The sequence below is a fragment of the Lepisosteus oculatus genome, chromosome 9 (genome assembly GCF_040954835.1).
Source record: "Lepisosteus oculatus isolate fLepOcu1 chromosome 9, fLepOcu1.hap2, whole genome shotgun sequence".
Lineage (NCBI taxonomy): Eukaryota > Metazoa > Chordata > Actinopteri > Semionotiformes > Lepisosteidae > Lepisosteus > Lepisosteus oculatus.
Genome location: NC_090704.1, coordinates 11,367,501 through 11,392,931, shown reverse-complemented (window position 1 = coordinate 11,392,931; position 25,431 = coordinate 11,367,501). Strand labels below are relative to the sequence as shown.

General features: G+C 34.5%; 1 protein-coding gene across 3 annotated transcripts in view; it reads left to right on the top strand.

Annotated features, from left to right (window-relative positions):
- The first annotated feature begins 754 nt into the window (after positions 1 to 754).
- Positions 755 to 25,431, top strand: part of nr5a2 (nuclear receptor subfamily 5, group A, member 2) — a 60,031-nt gene continuing 35,354 nt past the window's right edge. For 2 of the 3 annotated variants that reach the window (XR_001479340.2, XM_006634873.3), the window contains exons 1-5: positions 755 to 967; positions 5,305 to 5,436; positions 9,045 to 9,163; positions 11,046 to 11,187; positions 14,495 to 15,141. Coding sequence is in view for 2 of the 3 variants with exons in the window: in XM_006634873.3 (XP_006634936.2) it covers positions 904 to 967; positions 5,305 to 5,436; positions 9,045 to 9,163; positions 11,046 to 11,187; positions 14,495 to 15,141 (1,104 nt within the window). In the remaining variant the exon portion in view is untranslated. Of the gene's footprint in view, positions 968 to 4,813; positions 4,998 to 5,304; positions 5,437 to 9,044; positions 9,164 to 11,045; positions 11,188 to 14,494; positions 15,142 to 25,431 lie in introns of those variants that run through there. The other variant, XM_015355654.2, reaches the window with a different exon arrangement.

The following is a 25,431-nucleotide window of genomic DNA, read 5'->3' as shown; positions in this document are numbered from 1 at the left end:
CATTGTATTTCTTCAGTTTCTTAACTCCTAGGCTTGTCATTTACTGCCCCAAGGATAACTTGAGATAAAGGCAAGAAGGTGTCAGTGTAAGCTTGTACTTATTGGGGGTGGGGGGTAGCAGTACTTGATTATTTTATGCTGTGCTTCAAGTGGGAGTGTGGGCTTCCAGAATGTTAGAATGACTAGTTACACATACAGAGTTTGGTTTCTTAGGCAACTTTTGGCTTGAATTACATGGATTTGAGGAGCTTCTTCATTCCTGAACTAGCATCCGTGCAAGCAGAGCTCTGTTTTTTGAAGATGGTGCTGCTTACATTAAATGGTGGTACTGAAGCATTTGCATGTTAAATCCTGTATGTTATACATGATATATGAATAAAGCATTACACCTACTAGCATTAGGAGATGAAACTGCTACTGATACATGCTCACACTGGAATCTTTTGACCTATTTTTTTACCACCTTCTCAGTAAGGCAGTCAATGGCCTCTATAGCAATTCTCCCTCTTTCCCTTACTAGTTAATAATTCCTACTCCATTATCTGCCAAGGGTTCTTATCAATCTCTCTGTCAGTTTATAACAGGGGCTTATCAATGTATCTGGAGTCACATGATTATGACAAGCCTATCACAACCATGAATTTGGAACCCAACCGATTAGTGCCCATGAGACAGGACCATTGGTCAGGTCACTATTTCTTGGGGGGGGGCTGGGGGGTGGGAGTTGTTCAGTACACTGAGAGAATTCAGGTGTCTTTCGAGCTTGGAGGTGATATCTGTTTTTAACCCAAACTTTCCCTGAAGTCTTTCTAGAATCAAGGCCGGAAAAAGTTTACAAGTCACACCTTTTCACAGTCAGTTTTATATGATTTTCTGTCAAGGGCAAAGCACTTCCAGCCAATAATGTCTTCAAGCCCTGAGCCTGGCATGGGGCAGGATTTCACAAGACAAGAGCTCTCTGGGTTAGGTAGGTTGCAATCTCTCCGATTTCTTTTGCTTTTACACAATCCTTTACCAGACACTTGAAAGAATCTGACACTTGTGTGATTCTCTTCGTATTCCAGCAGCAAACACTAAAGTGTACCAAATCATTTCAAGACACTTTTCTCATGCCTACAAGCTATTCATACTATATTTTGGGGCTGCATTGATACATAGGACACAGTTTTTTATTTAATTTAATTTTCCATCTCTGAGGGTTACAAGTATAATGGTGTGGCATCCGTAAATGAGGAGGCACGTTCGACTTTAGAATTGACACGTTAAAAATAGCTTCTCGTCGTTAATTGATCAAATGCATGGTTTATAAATATAGAGGAATCTAGGAGGTTATGACGTCTCACCTACCACCCACCAAACAAGCAGGTGGATATTGTGTAGTCAGGAGATTTGAAAATTTGTGGTAATACAGAATAGAAAGATTTATGTTCAAAATAATTAGCTTCAAGATAGTTTACAGTGATTCAGGTGTCATTCTTTATTCTCCAACAAAGAATACGGCTGGGTTTTTTTGCATACAGTATGTGCTAAATAGACTGTTTAAAATATTTTCTCAAATTTTGGAAAAAAGACTAAATTAACGAAATTGTGCTTGCCTAATCACAAGCTTAAACGCATTTTGGACTCGGTTGGAGTAGCTGATTGACTGTTTCATTGATTGATTGGTGTACATCTTATCTTATGTCGTAGAAAGAAACAGGAATGTACGAGAAAGGATTTTTTTCCCAGATGATACTGACATCGACGTTATTAGAAAGGAAGACGCGAAGCGTGCTGTATGCATTGTTGCATTATTTTGCGAATAAAACACATCACAACAAATCGTTTTTCTCATATTTTTGAAAACTTGCATTATTCGCATATCTGCTTTACTGTCCTTTGTAATAATTTGTTTACTATGAGAATCTGGTTTGTAAGGTAAATGTTTTCCGACCACAAAAGTATATTTTAACATTGTGATTGTGTTATTTACATTGATGTTTTGTTTCGATTAATTATAAGATTCAAGGTAAGATGAAACGGTCTTTTTAGATTTTTTTATATGAAACACAAAACTTTCGGCCTTAAATAATAAAAATACAGATAGCCTATAATGCTTGTCACTTGTTAATGTTTTAATGGTGTGTTTCAACAACTGTGGCTAGCTTTGAGACTTTAAAATACCGGATTATAATTCTTTGCAAAACACTTGGAATCTTCAGCGTTTGGAAAGATGAGCGAAAGCTATAGGCTACCACGGACTTGATGATTTATTGTACATGGAGAAACTTTCTCATGCTAGTCTACGTTTTTTTCCTAATAGGAAAGGTTACAAACTGATTAAAGCAGAACAACAATGCTCTACAGAAATTATCACAACTTTCAAAAGAGGTTATCAAATATCGAGAAATGTCTCCAGCAGTAGGGTAAATACAAATAAATCAAGAATTTGAATTGGAATAATCCGAACACGTTTTCAGTTTCACAATACACTGTTCTTTTCAGATACCTATCGAGGCAAACACCATGCATATTTTATAAAGCAATTCTTGTAATTTCACCAACTGAAGGTACGTAGCAGTTCCCGGGCTGGCATACTTGACAATAAATAGTATTATCTTAACATTGTTCATATGAAGAATAATGTACAAATGTAGCAAAGATGAAGAGAAGAGTAGACAATTGTGATTGAACCAGTTTATAATGAAAACAAAAGGCAATCCTGGAAAAACGAATAAGGAGGGCTATTCTGTTTCTGGTAATACGTAATACAGGCTACCGTTTTAAAATCTTTCAGTTTGAAAAGTATAATACAGTACAATTATCTTTCAACCGCTAAAATGGGAAAATTCCGTTCGTTCCTCGTTAAGCTAATTATTTTTTAATTATATCTAATGATTTTAAGTAGAATAAATTTAGATTAAAAATGATACATTTTTCCGAAACGCCCCTTGAGAAATTGGAGCTGTAATACAGAAAAAAAATGCAGAAAATGTTTTGTGAATAAAGCAAGTAAATTCGGTTAAAACATATTTTTTAGATGTGGAAAATAATTTAAAGTCTGTTTAATTGTAATTAAACAGATATTTAGGACATCATAGCTTGTTTTTTTTTTACTTAATAAGAGAATACGGTATTTCAAAGGCGTTATAATGTCTTCAGTAAAAAAAAACTTGTAGCTTTTGCAACTTTTGTATTCTTTTTATCTTAGCATTAATCTCTGTGTAGATCTCTGCACTGTAATTATTGTTTAGCATTTTTTTTACTTGCACTTTTTATTGAAAGCGGCTTGTTGCAATCTTAAAATATTAGATTCTCAATTCCTGAAAACGCTTTTAGGGGGAATACTTCCAGTTCTTCCAGTTCGGCGGCTTCCTTTTTGTCATTCTGTAAAGAGATATAAAGATAAAAATGGATTCGTGATTCTAACGTTTTTACCAATATTGAAATAAAAAAGCACAATTCTAATTTTCTGTTTATTTCTTAGATTATTGTTCGTAGTAGCGGTGGTACTACTGTTTCTAGTTTCTAAGACGCAAGTGTAAATGCTTTTGCTTCTGACCGACACCGTACAGAATTCAAATAAAGGATCTTTATGTTAGTATCGGATCGTCTTGTGATCAACCAGGTGAAGCGAAAGAGATATACTTTGTTATCGTAAGCCAGTCATTCGAACACCTACAGGTTAGTCACTGAACTCATTACCGTAAAGTATCCGATTGCAGTCGGTGTCAGCAGAAAACTTCAAAATGAATATTTTAATGTAAAAAAGATGTTTAAATATTTGTAGTGGGCCTTTAGCTGTGCACTTTTGACATCAGTTGTCTATGTCGGAGCAGTACACTGTATTCAGAAGCAACACAGGTAGATATGTGATTCTTTACCGTTAGCAATAAGCACGTTTCACCTGCTACTACAGTATTGTATCTCCGTGAATAATTTGTAATATAGCAATTTCAATTTCTGTTAAGGATCAGTAATGAACACAGTTGAAAGCACATTCAATTTGCTTATATTTTAATTAAGCATTTCAACCAGTATTTTCTACATTTTATTAAGTATTAAGAAAGCTTTGTGTGAAGTAAGGGTGAGGCACAGAAATTAATTGGCGTATTATCTAAAATTATTATGATTGCTAGTAGTTTTCAAAACCATTAATTATTTATGTTGGGCAATACTGCGCTAGCTCATGTCAATAAAGCACGTTGAATCTGAAAATATATTTAGCCTTTTCTTGATGCAGTATTAGAGATGCTTCTGACTTAAAATGTCGACTGCGTTTTAGAAATAATTTTGTATTGTCTTTTCTCCAATCGTGCGCTTGAATGCAATTCATACACTCACCCGGGCGATTATAAACATATCCACCATATCACGAAAACTTAATTGAAATGACCTAATGTTCACAATCATTATTTAAAAACCCAAACAAACCGTCTAATAAATAAATGTTTCTGTCTGAATGTATGACAGAAAAACACTGATAATACTAAATATGTTCTTATTTCTCCAAATCTAACCTTCTAAAATTTCCTTGAATTTCTGTTTTCTCTTGACTCTTTAAATTTCTGTTACAACAACACGGAGCTCAGATATTCGTTGATTCTCACCATGTCCGTTCACTGCGTTATTTATTTTCACACATTTGAAGCATTGTCACTATTTCTATTTAAACCACTTCGAATTGGGAGGATGAAACATTTTATGAGCTGCGATTTCTTGCCTCTGCCAGGGATTGGCCAAAGAAAGCGTGATGTCAGACCACCCCGAAGAACCGTGATTGGAGAGAGCTTTGTGAGTGATGAGTAAACAAGGCAGGAAGGAATGGTTTCAACTTCAGAACTCAACACATCACAGATAGAGCTAGCTAGACATAACACATTGGAGGGGACTGTAACCCTGAAGCCCCTGACAGTTAACTTCAGTTTATAGACTGATGTCAGAAACATCGAAGAGGCACTGGGAGATCAGATAGCCGCTGAAACATCGGCACAGACGTGATGATCTCTTAGTTTAAGGTGTTATTTTCTTAATTTTTGGTAAACAGTGCAGAAACCGGTTGTCTAGTAACATAACTGCTGATAGACGTTTTTTTTAAAGTGCGCTCTCTTCTAATTGCAGCGTGGTGACGCAAAAAATTGATATCGATGAGATTAGATTTCACAGGGCCGGTGTGGGAGATGAACTTTTATTTTGTCAGCTATTAAAAGACAAGCTGTTGTGTGCCCTTAAGTTAAAGTGGCACCAGCTGAGTTGAGGCATTCGCTGGATTTGGGGAGAGTTTTCTCAGTAGGTGAGAATTTGTGGTGTCCCCCTTGCGTCCAGGTGGCCTGTCGGACGGAGCCGAGCCCCCAGTTCCGCTTTGCAGCGCTGTCATGCTGCCCAAAGTCGAGACGGAATCTCTGGGACTCGCTCGATCGCATGGGGAACAGGGACACATGCCAGAAAACATGCAAGGTAAGTAAATAGCTTCATTTACATTCATTGCACATGTGAGGTGGATGCAGAAATGGAGAATGTGTGTGTGTATTGTACTGTACATTGTACTAGTGATTTGTCGATTTGGGTAGCATCGTATTAATGGTGCATTAGATTTCAGATCATGTTTAAATTATTGTGACCTTTATAGATCTCATCCGATGATCACTGATACTTCTTTTTCCACCGCGTGTTTAACTAAGGCATATTAAATGGTAAGCTTAGTTTTTAACGGTTCATCACATTGTCATAAGGATGTTGCCAATCGAAACCATTTTGGTAGTAAAATAATTTTCAAGTTACGTATTCAGTAATATTGTGATGGCTCGCTAATGTAAGGTTACGTACTGTACAGTATATGCAGCCTGCGTTATTAGAGGTCGAAGCCCCTTAAGACGTTTATCTCTTGCAATAAACAAAAATATCCAGAAATTATTCATTTAGACGTTATTTACGTGTAGATCCCGAATATTTATAATGTCTTTTTTTACACCAAACTCTGGAAGTTAAGCAAAATAATATGATGGGCCTGAAGTATTCACTTTGAAGTGCATCCTTTGGGAAAACTAAGAAAACTTATTTTTATGGTATCTTGAACTTTCTCTTTGAGCACGAAAACTGTCAAATAATAGTTAATTGTTAATTGATATCTGGGGTCCATTTTACCATCAATGTTATCGTATGGTGGCGTAAATTTGTTATTTTTTTAGCTTAACTGTTTCCTTTAAATATATACACACAAAACGTCTTAAATGTAATTAATGTACCAGTTCAATTTTCATTGTCAATTCCTATAGCAGCTAACTGAATATTTATTACTTTATAAATATTAAGTTATTTCTAAGAACAAATTGAGAACAACTTGTTTATTCAACCTGTTGCGATGTGAAAGTAAGGCACCGAACATTTCCTATTTCCTTCAAATCTCAGTGCTTCAGAATTAATCGGGCAAGGGAAAGTACTGTATATTTATACAGTATAACTTTCTAAACTTGTCCTAGCAAATAAACGGGCAGAAAGTGTACTTTCAAAAAAAGGAAACCAAAATCTCAATTCTCTAATTTCTGAAATTATTGTCAATTGATGTTTGATTGAAAAAAAGGTTTAAGTAATGAATTTTCATATGCGAGTGTTGTTAAAAACGTTCAAAGCTGAATTAAAAAAGCATTTGAACAGTACTCTTCGATAGTCACTTTTTGTACTTCAGCTTTGAGTATTGAAGATCAGAGATCATAAACCTCATTTTGTGAAACCTAGCTATTTAAATCAGGCGTTTAGATTATTTTTCATTCATCAATCCCACCAGTTGTGTATTGCTTATTTTCCCTTTTCTAGGGGAGAACGTATTAAGTCTAGATAGACACGATTGAGAATCAAGTTAAAGACACGATTTTCTAAAGTATAACTTCATAAGTCCTTAAATATATACTGTATAAAGCGCTGTTATACTGTATATTGATACAGTGTGTACCAATAAAATTAAGTTTAAACAAACTTCTCAAGATAATGTAATAGCATCATAAATACAAATTACTTATTTCATTGTATCTTTTTCCTATTTTTTTCTTGCAAATATATGTTTTACGTGTATGGCAAACAGTGTGCTAACAGCATTTAGAATGTCTGTTGAGTAATTTAAAAAACTTCTTCACGTAAAATAACTATAGACTTCTGGTAGGGAAAATGACATCTCTCTATACTAAATCACACTAAATCACCACCGGATTGTAAGACTTTGAACATTTAACAATGGTTCTGTTCTTTGTAGTTGTCGACAATTAATAAATACCTGCTGATGCTGGGTTTTTACGATTGAGACTTCTTGTCATGTTTGGTTTGATGTGTTAAAGTTAGAGAGACGCATTTCCTCCAGATCAGGATATACCCTTTCTGAAAGATGTAGGAATTATTTTAATAAAGATATGTTATATTGTAAGTACACGGTAATCAAGTTGTGATAACACAAGTACCGCGAGGTACACGGTACTCAAGTGCTCCATACATAAATATAGTTCCCGGTGATAATTTGTGATACCTGTACCTTGATAAACTGCATGCATTAACAATTGTTTTAGCTCCCACTTCATATAAACCAGTGAAATTAGTTAAGCATAAATACGTTTTAATGTTTTAAAGAGCTAGCACAACCCATAGCATTAAAACACTATAAACTGTATACATTTTAAGTTAATCGTGTAATTCAGATATATATTATTGAGCGATGTTTTATTAATTTCTATACTTTAAATAATAAACTGTAAATTTTACTAATCGGGATATATACATCTGCTAGATTGTAAGACAGTCATCATTAATTCAGTGACATTTTATTTTAAATAAAATATGTGCGATATTGTACATTCATGGATACATGTTCTTGTCTGCATTACAGTCTTTCAGTTATTACTTGTACCTCCTGGGATTTACATATCTATTATCTAGTGCTCAACACAATAATTAACTTGATACGTTTTAGTGAAATTAAAGAAACTCCCCTGGTATGCATAGTAATTTTATTTGCATGTTTTGTGATTTAAAGCCAGATTGACAGGAGCTGACATAAACTGTGTCAGAACCGCGAAGGTCCGAGGAATGTTGTCAACTTTAAAAAAAATGAGCATGACTTTATAGTTATATACAGTATCTACGTACTATACTACCTTCGTCAATATACTAAAGCCAAACTGAAATATTAAATAGCTACGTTTGAGGCATTGTGGGCAAGGATTTAAATATTTGTTGCAACTTGTCATTCTTTTTGTTCCCTTAAAAAATGACCGAACAGGTGGTTGGAAATGATTTGATTCAAATTCTTTTTTACAGATTGGAGACACGTTTGTTATACGCGGGTAGCCTACTTTGAAATAAAGTTTTTTGAGTGCCTTTAGGCTGTTTCAGTATTAAATATCTCCTGGCGAGAGAGTGTGTGTGACAGAAGTAGCAATATGCTAGTCTTGTGTTACTCTTAAATGTTTAGTAGCCTCCTACTAAACTTTCTGAGGCATTAGAACATACAGTAGAATGAATATGAATGCAGATTCAAAAGGTTTTACAAATCGCTTAGAAAGTTCACGAATTATCACCGTATTATTTTGTGCTTCCAGAAAAAGAAATGTATGATGTGATTTTTCTAGTTAAGAATAACCAAGCATATTACTGACAGGTCTTGTGTAGCCCTCTCTATTTTCATCGTACGTTACTGACCCTCCGTATTGAGACTGCTTATTTGTTATCTGTACGACTTTTACTACAGAAACAGCATTTACAATGGAGTTTTAAGGACTGATTTTTCAACCTATCTGAGGAAGAAGAAAATCAATAAGACTTGGTCATCAAACTGCATACTGTAAATCTGATACATCGGTTGGCTCAGACATCATTTTGTTTCTTCAATGTTTATTCTACTCTTACAGTCAGGAGTATTGCAGACCTGTGGAAAATGTAATGCTGGGGTTTCTAGAAAAGCTTATTTATAGGAAACTTGCCAGAGACGTTCTTGGATGAAGCATGTGGTGGTTCAATTGCAGTGAAAAATTTTACATTGCATTTAAGCTCTGAATTGGCCTATATACCCCTCTACTTTCCAGCTCCTCAGTTTAAAATGATGGACTACTCCTATGATGAAGACCTCGATGAGCTCTGTCCTGTGTGTGGAGATAAGGTGTCAGGGTACCACTATGGTCTTCTTACCTGTGAGAGCTGCAAGGTGTGTGTGGTTTTTTTTTTGCTATATTTTCTGATTGTTTTATCTTGCCTAATTCTTGTTACTTGTTAAATCTTCCGTCTTCTAATTTGTATAGTTGTTTAAAAATATGTCTTCTCCAATTTACTGAAATATGTAAAAAATGACTCATGAATTATGTCTGTACAAGTACATATGGATTTATGCGTTCACATTAGGTGTTTTAACTTTAGTAACTTATTTTTTCTTTAATTGTATGAAAGCTAGGTCAAATGAGAAAAGACCTTCATGTTCCGATTAATGCTGTGTAGTAACGTCTTAGTGACACAGTTTTACTCATACACATAAGAAGGAATACTCCATAATTAATTTAAAGAGCTTTTTAAGAGGGTGTCCATGTTTGTATTTAATTCATTTTAATACTTAATCTTGTGATAGCACCTTAGCTTCTCAAATGTCACTGCTTTCATATGCATTTCAGCTATGACTGACTTTTTCCGTGTCTCCAGTGTGCTCAAGTCGAGACAGAAAATGTCTCTCTGTATCAGAAACAGATTTATTTAATGGTGCCATTGTTTGAATATTTAGTTGATTGGAACTATTCCTTTATTACAGAAGTTATGTGTAGTGTTTCTGGAGTTCAAAACTACTCACTGTTTTCTCTTAATTTTCCTAAACTGCACTGTCTCAAATGTAAAAAAAAAAAACAGATCCGGAGATAAAAATCGAAGGACATGGGCAATGCATGTGAATCCCTTTGCCTAGTATGTGTTCTGGTTTATATTAAAACCATTACTTTTGCAAACAGTTTAAAATGAAAGGACAAATCTGCAACCTATTCCTAATGATGCACAATTTTGTTTATAATCTTAAGAACCTAAAATGCATTTTGGTCAAAATGCATGCATATCATACTGTATGTTTGGCCTTTTTCTTGCAACGTTTCTTTTTAATATACAATACCCATCCCATTAATGGTGCTATAAGATACAATTTTAATAATCTCAAGCAATGTAGCAAACCCAAGTCATTGGAACGTTTTTTTAATGTTTTCATTGCCTCTACCCTTTATATACCCTTTAATATACAGTATGTTTTGTACATGTTTGTGAATTCTTCCAGGTTTTGTTTGCAGATATGATAATTGGTGACCTTAATTCTGTCATTCACTTATTGCCTACTTGAATTAAAAGTCTATTTTAACAGCTCTCTGCACCAACCAAAGCTTGTACTTTCTCATCCAGGTTATTATTGCCAAAAGTATGCTCACTCTATACAAAAGTTAATTAGAACATCGGGGTGTAAAATCCATATTGTAGTGCTTATTTCATGTTAAAGGTCAAAATCCTTTGCACCCCCATAAATTGGGTCAGGTAAGGTAGAATTAAATCTTTGCTGTCTTTAGCAAACAAATTGACTCAAAATATCCTTGTTGTTCAATTATCTTAATGAAATTCAATACTTATATATAATATTTGAATATGCTGCAGCACTCCATCATAATGCAGTAAAACATTCCATTAAGGTTTGCTGACTTTATCTGAGCTGCTTAGTTATTTCAATGGTTCCTGCTTTTGCATTATTTTAAGAGTAGCAATAAAGTCTTCAATTCTCCTTTTACTATAGGAAGCTGCTTGTATTGAATTGGCTGTGTTTTTTTCCCCTATTGCTTTACTTTGATAGGAGTTTGTTCCTTTGTAGATTGTTTTATACAAATCCTGTCAAGGCCTGTGACAAAGATGAACTTAAGCTATTTAATAAATCTCCCTAACTTTTAAGTATTAACAAATCATACAACATTTGTGCATGTTCTTTTTCATAAATATATATTGTAAAAAAAAACAAATATAAGTTTAAAGATTGCAAGAAATTTGAATTTTACATCTAAATATTTTTTTTTCCATAGGGTTTCTTCAAGCGCACAGTTCAGAATAATAAAAGGTACACATGTATAGAAAATCAGAGCTGCCAGATTGACAAAACACAGAGGAAACGGTGTCCCTACTGTCGGTTTCAAAAATGTCTCACTGTTGGCATGAAACTGGAAGGTAAGGATGTTTTTCATTAAACTATTTGCTTTCTGTGCTCCTGGCAATGTTAGCCATAAGGGAAATGACACATGCGTGACACATTCGAAGAAAATACATTGAAAAACAGACCTTTATTCTACTGGTATTCAGAAAATGAGCTTTTTTTTAGATAGCTGCTTATTTTAGTTTATATCTACTTTCTGAAGTCTTTGGTTTTGCCCCATACAAATGGTGTTTTAGTAATCTAATGAATTACTGTTAATTGTGACTTGCCAGAGGGCAGAATTTCCTTGGCTGTCATGTTATAGGCTTATTTTCTTTTGATTTGTTTTCATATGTTAGCAACAGGATACCAAAAGCCCTGCAGTACTTTGTCAATCATATCCATGGATATACATTTTTTGAAAGCTGATGTATTTCTGAAGTACATGAGGAGAAAGTCTTTCAATAATTCCTTGTGTCAGCTTCACATTAAAAAATGTATTATTTTCATTCTGGTTGCCTGTCTGAAAGTTTGAATCGGTGCATCCAGGCATGGGGTGTGGTATCGATAAAAAGCAGCAGTAGTTTTTCTCAGTACCTTTCCTCAAATTAATTCATCTGTTGGAGTTAAAACATACAGATAAAATTGAACGGAAGAATCAATAGGAGTTGCAATATATATGAAGCAATTGTTGCATTAATTTATTAATATTAATACATTTACAGTTTTATTTAAGCACGGCCTATGCCGTGCAATTACTGTATGTTAAAAAGTAGAAGATAATATAAAGATTGTATTGTTTAGCAGAAACAGTCAATAGTAGAAATCAAGATACAGTATATACAAGAATGCAGACTGGCTAATGACCTAATGCATGGATAGGAAAAACGAATGAAACAAAGTAATAGGCCATATTACTAAGTTAAATTAAGTGGCAATGTGACTTAATATTGTCGCTAAGTCGCTAAATGTATAGTCGCTATGGCGACTTCTGTTGATAAATGGTAGCTTGTTGCAAGTTTACAATCAAAATAATTAATCACTTCTTTAGGTGTTTACCACAAATTCCATGTGTTCTAATTTTTTAATAGGAATAATAAGGGTGTAACTGAGTGAAATGTTCTATTTATTTTTTAATTAAGAGTCAAAATAAGGAGGTTTATTTTTAAAGGATTCTGTTTCTATTTCATAGTGCTGAAACATTTATAGAACCAAACAGAACTTATAAAGTTGTAAAAGATATTCTTTGCTTTATTAAATTCTTTAATTTCCTCAAAAATTCACAGTTTAAAAAATGTATGTAATAATTCCTATGAAAGGAAACCTTTATTGAAGTAAGTAATTATTCCAAAATCAGGCAAACAGCACTCTAATTTGTATGTATTTTGTCTGTAATAATACGACAGATGGTTGGCTTGTTCATCTCTAAGATGGATAAAATCTGAGACTTTTTAGTAAAATAATAAAAGCAGATTATATGTAGTATATTCAAATACTATTTAGCTTACAAACATAATTATGAGTTTTGAAATTGTGGACAAAAAATATAGAATTTAAAAAATGTGAAGTAATGCTTGAGTAATTGTCAGTTAAGATATAATTTAGAAATGGCCCAGAATGTTAGTAACAACAACTTTAGTTAGTAAGTCATATTCAACATTACTTTTCTGTGACAAAAAAAAACATCACAAAAAAGCTTTATCTACAGTATATAAGACCATCAGTAATAAACGTCTTGTCAAATGTGCATTGATAGTGTGCATTCAGAAAGGAGCTGTATAAAATCATTAAGCATATAAAACCCTGAAGCATTTTTATGTCAGATATCAACCATGGGACCCATAAATATGCTTTAGTAATATAGAAATACTTTAAATAGCGAAATATTACCTTGGATTTAGCAGAATAAAATCAATAAATAATTGATGGTTTGTATTCTACCATCTTTATGATTTGGTGACTGTTCCTAGGAAAGATGAATTTGGGAAATGGGGAGCAAACAGGCAGGGATATGAAAGAGAGATTAATTTTTAATTTTTTCTGCAGACAAATCTGTATGACATGCATGTAAATAACCTTGTTTAATTAGACACAAAAAAAATGTAACCAAAACATGTATTCGTGGTCTGACTTGCAGGGTCAGACCTAATTGTGTTTTCCCAAAAGGGCTAACTATTAGTTTTCAGCTCATAAATTACCTTGTTGGTTGGAATCATTAATAGTTAAAGTCCTTACAATAATGTATAATGGATACACGGGGTTTTGTGATACATTTTTAATGCTACACTAATCCCTAAGATAAAAAGCTCCAAACTTAACCTCCAGCGGAACACTCAGCAGTCTCTGTGTGTCACGGAGCTGTCAAAGGTTCCTGTTTTTGTGTAGTCACCATTAGTCAAGACGGACTTTGTGAGAACTTCTCGTTGGCTCTTTAGATCTACACGGCAGTGACAGACACTGCTGTGACAGAGACCATTAAAATTACTCCCAAGGCAGCTGTTGAGCTGGATTTGTTTTAATTATTTTTAATTCTGGAGATATTAGAAGCCATAACACTATCTATGGGCTTTAAGTTTTTCCGCTTGGGGAAATGGTGCACTGGATCGTCTTCTTTCACGTGCCAACTGTGTGCGAGAATTTATACTCTACTGCCAGCATAAAAGCAAAATAATTAAGCATAAATAATTAACGTGCACAGTCAACACAAAAAAAAACCAAAGCAGTCTCTGAATGGAAAAGTTCATTGATTACCTTTTTTATATGTGTAAATTAGTGTGTTTTCCTTTTTTTTGCATTTTAGAAAGGATCATATGATTAATTTATTCTTTAGCTTAGTGTGCAAATTCATGTTTCTCAGAGTAGACTTTTATTTGTGTTCATTTTACTAATTAACTAGATCCATCAGTATGAAGCTTTAATCATATCCAAATTACAGTCATGTGTCACATACTATTTAAATAGTAACATATAAAACTTGTTCCCTGCTAAGTGCTAAGCCACTGAAAAAAGAATCTTATTTGGAGATCCTACAGTATATCCCCAAATGCAAACTGGAGTGCAAACATAAAACATTTAATAAAATAAGTGTCAGTGTCTTTTCAAATGTTGTTTTATTTGTTCATTATCTGAAACTGCTTACACTGTTATAGGATGTTTTAAATAATTGGTATTGTACTGTGAATCTTTAGATGTTCAAAATATATTTTTAACCTGAAAATTAAATGTTCTGTTTTTTACTGAACAATATTTCTCAGAGTTGTCGAGTTTCTTACGCATTTACAGTCTTCGTATTATCATCAGAAGCATTGTTCACCATTTATTTTTTATCTTTGTTTGTCACAGCTGTAAGGGCAGACCGCATGCGAGGTGGTCGCAACAAGTTTGGCCCGATGTACAAGCGGGACAGGGCATTGAAACAACAGAAGAAGGCCCTGATCAGAGCCAATGGACTTAAAATAGAAGCCATGACTCAGGTGATGCAGACTGTGCCAACAGACCTGACAATATCTTCGGCCATTCAGAACATCCACTCTGCCTCCAAAGGCCTACCTCTAAGCCACACTGCCTTGCCCCCAGCAGACTATGACCGAAGCCCCTTTGTGACATCTCCTATCAGCATGACCATGCCACCTCATGGGAGTCTCCAGAGCTACCAGGCATACAGTCACTTTCAGAGTCGCACCATCAAATCTGAGTACCCAGACCCTTACACGAGCTCTCCAGAGTCTCTCATGGGCTACTCTTATATGGACACCTACCAAACCAGCTCTCCTCCCAGTTTTCCCCACTTGATAGTGGAACTTTTAAAGTGTGAGCCAGATGAGCCACAGGTGCAGGCCAAGATACTGGCCTACCTGCAGCAGGAACAAGCCAGCAGAGGCAAGCACGAGAAACTCAACACCTTTGGTCTTATGTGCAAAATGGCAGACCAGACTTTGTTTTCCATTGTCGAATGGGCTCGGAGCAGCATATTCTTCAGAGAGTTGAAGGTATGTGTCTTCAAACAAAATATACTAAAACTAAGGGGAATAAAGTACAGGCTTGTGTGCTATGAAAATAAATTAATATGATTTAATCACTTTCTCAAAATGTGCAATCTTGCCTTTGTCATTTCAGAGGCAGGACACACTTGGGATGTCATATGTTGTAGAAAATGGCCTTGACTGGTTTGTTCAGCGGTCAAGAAAACTTTAGAAAAGAAAGGAGACGCTTAATTTGCCATTGTTTAGGTGTACAGACTATTGCTCAGTGGTTCTTTTGAGTTTTCTTTGTTAATTATCTGCCTTAGACATCACATGGTCAGCTATACCTCTAGAATAAAAGGTACTTACAGTACTGACTTCACATTCATGAATCATTTAAAATTGCCCACCAGAATGTTCATTTTCAGTAAATGATCAATATACAGTATAAAAAAAAGATTTGGGCATCCTGACAAGTAGGAAAGGCTTTTAATATTATGTTGATAGGTGTGAATGAACGCTTCAGTATAGGTCATTTGAGGGATGGATTTTAAATTAATATTGTGTTGAAGCGTAATGAAGTTTTAAATATCTATGCTAATATATTCAAAATTGTATTATAATTTCTAGTTTCAAAGTCAGTATTACCATTCTAGTAGTGTTTATGTGTTTTTGCACATAGGCTTTAGTTTCAAATCAAGTTGATTTTCTTAATTGGTCATTTGCTCTGAATGTGTCCAGGATTTTAATTTCTGTCACATTAGGACAAGAGGTCAGTAAAAATAATATGTGATCTGTAGGAAGCTCACAAAGGTTGAAGCAACCCACCAGAAATGTTGTCTTCACCTGAAAAACAGTGCAGTGCAGTTCTGTAGCACGCTAATCAAATCTGAGTGCATGACACAAAATGAACTGGTTAACAGGGCTGTATTTTTACTGGCGTCAAAGCAATACCTTTTTTTATTCAATATGAAAGTTAATATGCAGTGATTCATGATAGATCTATGATACATTGCATACATGTTGGGTGTATTGTAAAAAAATACTTTTATTACTTTCATGCTTTTGTCCTAAGGTGCGACATACTGTATTAATCAATTCATGGAATATATAACTTCACAAAATACATATACTGTATATTTATCGAAATGTTTTCAAGCCGAGTGAAGCTCCTGTGCACGTGATGTGCTCACTGTTTTATCATCTCTTATCTTTAAAGTAATTTTAATTATAATGTCCTTACTAACATATACTCAGCATAATTTGATTGCTTATTACGTACGCTTACAAATTATGCCCTGCCCCACTTTAGTTTCTAAAATGAAAACATTTTGTTTCACTAACTGCTAAGTTGCTATAGTTTTTAATGGTACTTGGCCTTAAAGCTTTGTTTCCAGCAACCTATTTTCCATCAGTTTAAATGATAAAATGTTATCCTTTGTGCACTGAATCACCCCCAAACCCATGCCATTGTATTTTTGAGCATTCAGAACAGAACTAGTATACATCTGCAAACTGTGAGAAAACAATGCTGTACATGACAATCATAGGAGCCACTTTTGCTCAGTATCATCACTAAATCATTGTCAGCAGCAGAGGTCTGCAAAATTATCTGCTACAACTGAGAGCTTACAAGAGCCGATGTTCTAATTATAAGGTACTCGTATAGCAGTTGTTAAGCTGAAAGCTTAGCATTTTTGATGAGAGAAAATCCTGAAAGATCCTTCTGATTTCAATGAGAATAGGTGATGAGGGTTGATGCTAGACTGAATATACTGAATGTGTAATAACAATTGTGAACAAAAGAACTTAAGGCAGATGTCACCCAGGCAGTACAGCCTCTGACAAATCGTATATACAGTTCACTGGGGAACCACCCAAAGACAACAGTCAATTAAAGGTGTCGCTTGACTATTAAGTGATACCAGTCTGCGAGGTTTGTGTTAAATGATACAGATTCACACACTAATTCATTTAAACTTAAACAAAAAGTTTAATCACTTCTGTCATTTTGCAACAAAGTTTTTACAACCCAAAGTTTGCAGTCTCAAATTAATTGCTCAGCAAGGAATAACATTTTAGTAGCAAACCTTGCAAACCTTGCTTTAATCTAAATGGCTTAGTCCTGGCATTTTATTATCAAACTTTAAGTCTCTTTCTCACTACAATGTCAATGCATTTGGAAATCCTAAAGCCACCTCGTAACGTTACCAAATCAATAACATTCCTCTTCAGTTTTACCAGTCTTGAGACAGAATAAAATCACTGGTTTCTGTTTTAAAATTCACAACAAAAGCTAATTTCAGATGTCTTTGGTAACAATTACAGTATAAAACTGACTAACAAATACAAATAGGTTCCACTGGGATTGGACACAGCAAGAATTGAAAGAAAAATACTGTACAAATGTGCTAGGGAAAGCTTGGTTTTTGGATAAATATACAGAACTTATACGAGTTAAATAGTATAAAAGTCAGAAAGTGAGAATAAACAAACTGAGATTTGATAGCCGATTGCATATTTTTTCAATCTAAATTGTGTATTCATTTTCTCAAAGACATCTGGAGCAATGGAAGTTGGCAATTAGTTTATGGTTTGATATTTTATTGTGTGATTTTTTCAATCACCACATGCTAGTTTGCTGAGTACAATTAAATTATGCTAAATACAGTATTTCAATAGTAGTTTGTCAATTCCATAGACTAAGGAATCTGTGAACGTAGCTTTCAGGCCCTGTTGATCAGCAATTGTCTTGCTGTTTTACTTAATGCTTAATATATACAATACAGAAAATCCATTCAGTATTGAATTTCAGCTTTTCAGCCTCCTTAAAAATCTAAGTTATTGCGAATGGTACTTATTCACATTCAAAAGATTACTGCTTATCTTATTATTATACCACCTTGAAGACTGATATGGTTTTAATTAAAAGCAAAATGTTTAGATTCCTTTCAACAAAACAACTCTTTAGATAGATATATTGATCCCGTGAGGGAAATTGCAGAAAATTTAGATTGATATTCTTTTGTTTTGGTAATCATTCCTAAGCTGCAAGTTCAGGTTGGTAGCTTTTGATAATAATGTACTTTTCTTATTTAAATTTGAAAGTGTAATAGTACTAATACTGACCCATGAGGTTCACCACTCAGTTTCGCAGCCCACGATGCTGCCATTCCTCATAAAAGTGCTCTTGAATTATATGTGCTAGCCATTACTTAAACACCATGCTTTTTATATTCACTGGTCTGCATTAAAAGAATTAACCCTTCATGTGGTATTTTGGTAAAATTATTTAAGAAATTCATATATATATATTGTACCATAGATTCTTTTCTAAACCATTACAACGTCTTCATGTTGTGTTTTTCATATAAGGAATCCTTCAGTGTAGTTTTTAATTTCATTTCCATACCTTTGCAACAAGGCATTAATATTTATGTTTGCCATTTAACAGTCTGTTTAGTGAACTTGTAAAAATCTTTTTTATATGGCATCGTATACTTCCTTTAAGTGGAATTTGATTAATACCATCAAGCCCAAGTGACCTATTGGTTTTAAAACCCTTAAGTCCCTTTAGTGCACAGACATCAGACTTAAGTTGCAACCTCTGATAGTGATGCAGGGATAAATATTTAGTATTTTGCATTTGTAGTACTTTGCATTTATAAGCATTTTTACTAAATGCATGGTTAGCGATTCCTTTTCCATTTTCAATCACTGACCTACAGTAGTGTTCCAACAAAATCTTTTAGAACTAGGTTTGCTTACCTTTAGCGTAAATTCTTATTGATGTTATACTGTATGTGAGTCCTTCATTTTCACCTATTCGCTATTAAGTGATGTCCATTGTATCACCTTGTGCTGGTTCACTTTTTCAAGACTTACTTTTAACAAAAGGTTTCTAAATGGTAATTTTATGTTTATGTGTCCCTAAAGCTCTCTACTAATGTATTTTTTCTTGGTGTCAATGGTGAAAATGCTGTATTTATTATTTAAAAACATCTGCTGATCACAAATTCAAATGTCTTGACTATATTCTTTAAGCAGGGCACATGCCTATAGACTAAAACAATCAGAGAAGATGCAGTGATTGACATATAGTAAAACTTAAGTAAAATATTTTTTAGAATCAGGCCTGGGACAAATAAGTTTTGTTTTTATTTGCTGATTTTAATGAATCAACGATGACAACTTTACAGGGTGGATTATAATATAAGATATACTGTATAACTGACAAACAGACGTGTCTAGAAATTGATTCTGTTAAAATTGCTTTTGGTTAGTTTGCATTTGGAAAGCCAGCACTTTCTTGATCTCACATAAAACTGGACATGTCAAAACATGTTGTTTCAACTAAGGAGCAAAACAGTATTTCATTTTGATTATTTATTTCTGTAAATGCGCGTAAAGGACTTGAGGAGCCTGTAAAAATCCAGTACTGCTAGTGTTGTTTCAGTTCTGTCCCTGTCGTCAACAGTACAGATCTCCATCCCTCAAGTAAGGGATGTGTAGTAAATGTGATGTGTGGTAGAAAGGAACTGTTATCGGACTTTGTTTATTCTAAATTAAAATCTGGATCAAGCGCATGTAATGAAAAATGAGGTTAGGTTATTATAAACACAGGAAATATAAGTGAATAAAGAGTTCTGTAAGCCTGAGCTGTTAAGCAACTATAAATACATCTCCAGCTATTCCACTATTATTAGCTAGTCAAGAACAAAAGGATTTTGCTGCAAATAGACATGGAAAAAAGCACCTGGTAAAAGTGTTTTAGGATTTAGTTTCCAGAAGTTCAACCTAGTAATAGGAATCATAAATATTTAGGTATTATGGGAATATGTAAAAAGAGTTTCCTATTGTTTTCTATGGAACATAATTTCCCCAAAATTAAAGTGACAGGATTCTTTCAAAGATGCTAGTACACATGCTTTGAATTAGAAACTGGGTTATACATTTTCATTGGTCCTCAGTCTGTCTTAATCTGTTTAGGATTTGAAACAATATCTGGGTTTTTGTTTAAAATATAAAATGGCAGGGTAAAGTGTGTATTTTAAATAACTGGGTCTCATACCAATTCACAAACATACAGCAAAGTATAGAGTTTGTTATTTTCTGAGAATTTCAAACTCCACAAAACTTGAAAATGGGGAATTGGCAATAACATACTGTATTACCTTCAAGTGCAAAGGGAAACCGAAACCGTTCTACCTCAAAGCAAAATATAGTTTTTATCCCTACAGAAGAAGGTATTTAACAGTTTTTTGTTTTGTTTATTGATGTGCCGGGTTCATAGCCCTTATAGCCCTTATTACGAGATTGAAAATACTCTCACTTAATAAAAACGAAGAGTTCTTGGAAAAGTTTGCCACCTCTTAAGTAACACCTAGCCCAGCCTGTAGTATTCAGCGTGGGAGTCGGAAACAGATGTACAGAGGACAATGCAATTTGTTGTCACTGTCGATATGGTGTGGCACTTTTCCCATCTGTAATTGTTTGCAGATTGAAAAGAATGTAGGGAGTGATTCATGCCCAGAGAGAGATCACCTCAGTATTGTAGCAATGGCTGATTGTTTACAAGATAGGATGCATAAGGCAAGCTTTTCCTCAGGCGTTTAGAACAATAGGCCAAAATTAAAATGAGTACTAAATATATATTTTTATTGTTTTTTCTCTTTGTATTTTACTGTATATGCTATCACAATTTAACACTTAATATGATTTCCTCCTGAGTGGCAAAATAAGTAGGCAATCCCTTTCCCCATTCGGGCAAACTATCATTTTTATAATTTGTTAATTAGTTTTTTCCATTAAAGATGTTTTTTTTATCACTTATCTACAGACTGCCCTCTTTATTAATTTTTATGATACCTTCTACTTTATGCCTACACCATATGTGATCATTTCATAAACCTGATAAAACTAAACTAAGCAAATCCAACAGCACTCTGACATGCAGCTATAATATTTATTTTCATCCTTTCACTGCCGTTAGGGGACAGTTCTGAATTGTAAAAAAGGAACCTTAAATTGTAATACCAGACCAGCCATTAACTGGGGTGGACTGTATTAGACCTTGTTCCTGAGTCTGCACCCAGCAGAGAGCCAGGGCTTTATTGAAAAAACAGCTGGAGAAGAATTGACAAATGCTGAGGAGGTTGCAAAGAACCAAATTTGAGGACAGCTCTGAAAGTTGTGCAGAGTACCCCAGAAAGAACACAGCATGTGATATTTCAGATTTAAAAAATGAAAAAAACATGCTGCCATATATATTTTTTAGTTCCTTATTTTCTATTAGAATTATAGAAACACTTATTCTACATTTAATTTATGATGTTTCAATTGGGTTGGATTATCTCTGCACATATAACTTCTTAATAAGACAGTGCACATTTATATACAGGTATCATATTTTAAGCTATGACAGAATGGAACTTGAAGAGCAATATGATACTTTTTCATCTTCTAGATTCTAGAACAAAGGGTGTTAGAAGGTATGGGGTTCTATATCATAATTTGATGTTATTTTATTTTGGATAGATATTTATTCTGAAAAGTCTTGTACCATTATGCTAACCTATGCTACTAAAAGCATTTTTAATGAAGAATGCTGTTCGTGGATTCTAATACATTTTTTAGCACTTCAATTTCAAGGTGCAGTTGCCGATTATTGTTTTTTTACATATATATATATATTATAATAGAAGAAATTAATAAGGTGTTTTAGGCCTGATCTGTGAACTCTTGAGACGATATATATCCAGAATGCTGTCAGTGAGGTCACCCGGCACACTTCTGACAAACTGCCTGTGTGAGTCACTGCGCCTTTGGCAGAGATTTGTAACCGTGTCCCTGGTCCATTGCATTTGAATTATTCTACAGGCCCTCGGCTTTACATTAGCACCAGGAGAGAAGATGAACAGGGGAAGGGAGCAGCACCAAGGGCAGGGGCTCATCGTGAAGGACAAGGGGAAACAGGTGGAAGGTTAATAGCTCTGGAGCGTATCCACCAGCCGCTCAGGCTTGATATATGGGCTTTGGGCCTACTGCGGGCATAGGCTTTCAAAGATATATTATTTCATTTGAGGAGCAGCATTCTAGTCCCTGCATTTGTCCACTGATAGATGATCTCCCCTTCCCCGGCATCCACAATTGGAGATGGCGTGTGAGTTTTTGTAAGGAGTGCTCCCGTCCATAATTTTTTGCTGAGCTCTCTTTAACCTCTCCCACATGTAGCCTTTGCAAACGGCTGCAGGCAGGCCTTTTGGCAGACTGCTAGATTTCTTTTTCCTCCGTTTTTTTTTTAGAAGACTGTTATTTCAGTGGTAACAATATCTGTGTGATCACAGAGCGATGCCGTAAAGGGGAGTTTCACACGGCCTCTTTTTCATTCAGGAATAATTTAAAAACAGGGAAAGGTGCCATTTTCTGTGACCTAATAAAAGAGCTACCCAAGAAAATGTGCCACAGTCCTTAAACTGAAGGGCTTGCAAACATATTCTTGGCACTTGAGGGTGTTTATGTCATTTTTATATTTGACAGTGCAGATTTGATGTGAATTAAAATATAATATTTTCCGTACAGATCATTTCAGAAGAATATTGGTATCATAAGTTTTGTTTTTACATTTTGTAAGGGTAAGATGTTAATGGAATTTTCTATATCAACGTCCACATTGTACTGAAGATCATCTTTCAGTAAAGAGAAACACAAATGACCAGTAAAAGAGCAGATAAAATTAGGTTTATTCAGTATTACTGGGGCAAGTAGAAATACTGTATCTAAAAGTCTGGGAAAATAAACTGTCGCAAACTTCCTTGTGTACCAAGGCTTCCGGAGCCAGCTCATCACTGAAGTGCGTTTTTCAGAGTAAAGACAAGTGAGTCTTGCCTGGTACCTCAGAGATTCAAGGGGCAAGAGGAAGGAAATGTGTGCACTTGTTAAAAGGAAAGATTTAGGGTCTGAAATCCTACAGAGAGACATGAAGGAGGAGTGTTAGCAAGCAGGAGAGTCTGTTCATCCACTTGTTGCTTTGATGAGGGATAAAAGGCTGTCATGAACTACAAGTTCCTGGCTGAGAGCTGATAGACCCATCCTGACAGAGACATGCACAGGGCCAGGCTTGAGGGAATAGGACTATTTTTTTTTTACTGGGTCTGGAGAGCGTAAACATTAGACCATTAGGCCGTATGCTTTCAATGTTCCAGTGCTTTGTTCAAAACTTTGAAATACTGCGTACGCATTTATGAACATTTCTCCTCATACAGTACGAAAAAGTACAGGAAATGCAAGCTCTTATTTATTGATGATTAGAGTAAAAGCCTTTTTTATTGGCAGGTTATGTTGCTTGTTAAAACCTGGATGTAGAAAAGAGCTGTTAATGGTACCTTGTGCTTTTTGCAGCAATGCTCCTTTGCAGTGCTTAGGTGCAGAAATAAGGAGGGGTATTGATAAACAATTTATATACTGGAAACATATTTTGAGCCTAGTCTGCTAAGAAAATAGCAGACATGAGCCTTTTATCAGTGCTAACAAATGTTAGTTCCATTCACAAAACACATTTTAAAAAGACTAATTTGTGGGCTTAAAACAGATAGTTATATAGAAATCCACTGACTATTCACTTTATACTCTTCACCTCTCTCTAATACAAACAACTCTCTCTAATACAAACAAGTCTTATGGTGTATACTGTAGTAAATACTTCTATTTTGAGAAACACCATTTAAAACGCATACAGAAAAGCCTGAAGCATTCAATTACCTCCATCTACACATTTAAAAGTTCTCCATAAATTTCTCCTTCTTCATAATTATTAAGCTTTCTTCTTAAATTGTCATCCGACTAGAAATATTTAGTGTTGTTGCAGGTAGGGAAGATAACACCAAAATCATAATGCTTGTGTATGTTTTATTGAAACCCATTCACTTTTATTGAAGTGATTGTGGTGGTACTGTATTTTCAGTTTATCTTATTGGGGAAAAAAATTAAACATCCCAAACGTAAGAAAATGCAAAATATTAAATTGCGGACTATAACAAAGTAGAATTTCCTTTATGAAATACACTATAGATACACTACAAAATGTGTTCTGATCTTTGGTCGTATCTCTTCATATATCTTTATCTTTCTTTCTTTTGTGGAGTTATAAAAGTGAGCAGTCTAATTACACTGTGTTCTACTGCCTTAATTATCTGTATGTAATCTGTGTTGGCCAAGGGTTGCTGGTGTGTCTGTCACTGGCTGTCAGCAGTTGTCTTTCACATCTATTTTTGCCACTTATTTACAGCTGACTATTTTAAGCTTGGGGCTGCTTAAAGTCAAAAGACAATAGATAACCAAAGAACCTCATAAGACAGAGAGTGTGTGGGATAAGCTTACAAGGAGCTTACATTTAGCTAACATAGATGGTTAGATTTGTGTTTTGATGAATGACTGCTTGAATGTGTTTGAAATGAGAAATGCTACACGTAAAAAGTACTGTATAATAAGTGAAATGTAATTTCAAAAAGGCTTAAGTCTCTGTTTTAAAGAGAATAAAACAATTGCCTCTTACCTTCACACAAATACCAAAAAGTAGAGCTAGAGAACAGGTTTTCTCTTAAACAGAATTATTTTATAACCAGTATTGAAAGGTGAATGAATTTCATTTGGACAGTGGTAATTATAATATGTAACATGTTACTGTATGTTCTTAAATATCCTGTGACAATTTTTTTTTGTCCTTTGTAAACCTTTAGGAGTTTACAAAATGCCATAATGCATACTATTAAAAGGGAAATATAACTAAGTATATCTCTGTTTTACATCTGTATTATCTCTCTATATTACATTGGTAAAATAGAAGCATATTAGCATATAATCATTTGTAAGAATAAATGTTTCTCTTTCAGCATTCTTTTTTTTCAGCATGCAGGTCAATGTTTCCAGCTGTGGCTAAGCAGATACATATTTTAAGATACACTTACTAGACTAATGTGGTTTAGAAAAACATTTTTTTGTAGACAAATTCTCAAAAGGTGGCTGGGATATGGTGGATTTTCAAGTTCTGAAGCAATAGTTGAACAAACCACAAGCCAATCACCAGAAAGTACACACATTAATAGCTGCAATGATTAGAGGATGAGGACAATCAGTCTTGTCATAACACATGTATTCTTTAATTTTAGCATGTTGCTTTATGTGATAAAGCTGAGAAAGAGACATTGTTCATGAAGTGCTCAACAAATACCCTGGGTTTTTTTCTACAGTTTTTCTTATGTGTCCTTTTGTCCTGTAATGCCACAGTATATTAATTAATACTAGGCATACGTATATCTG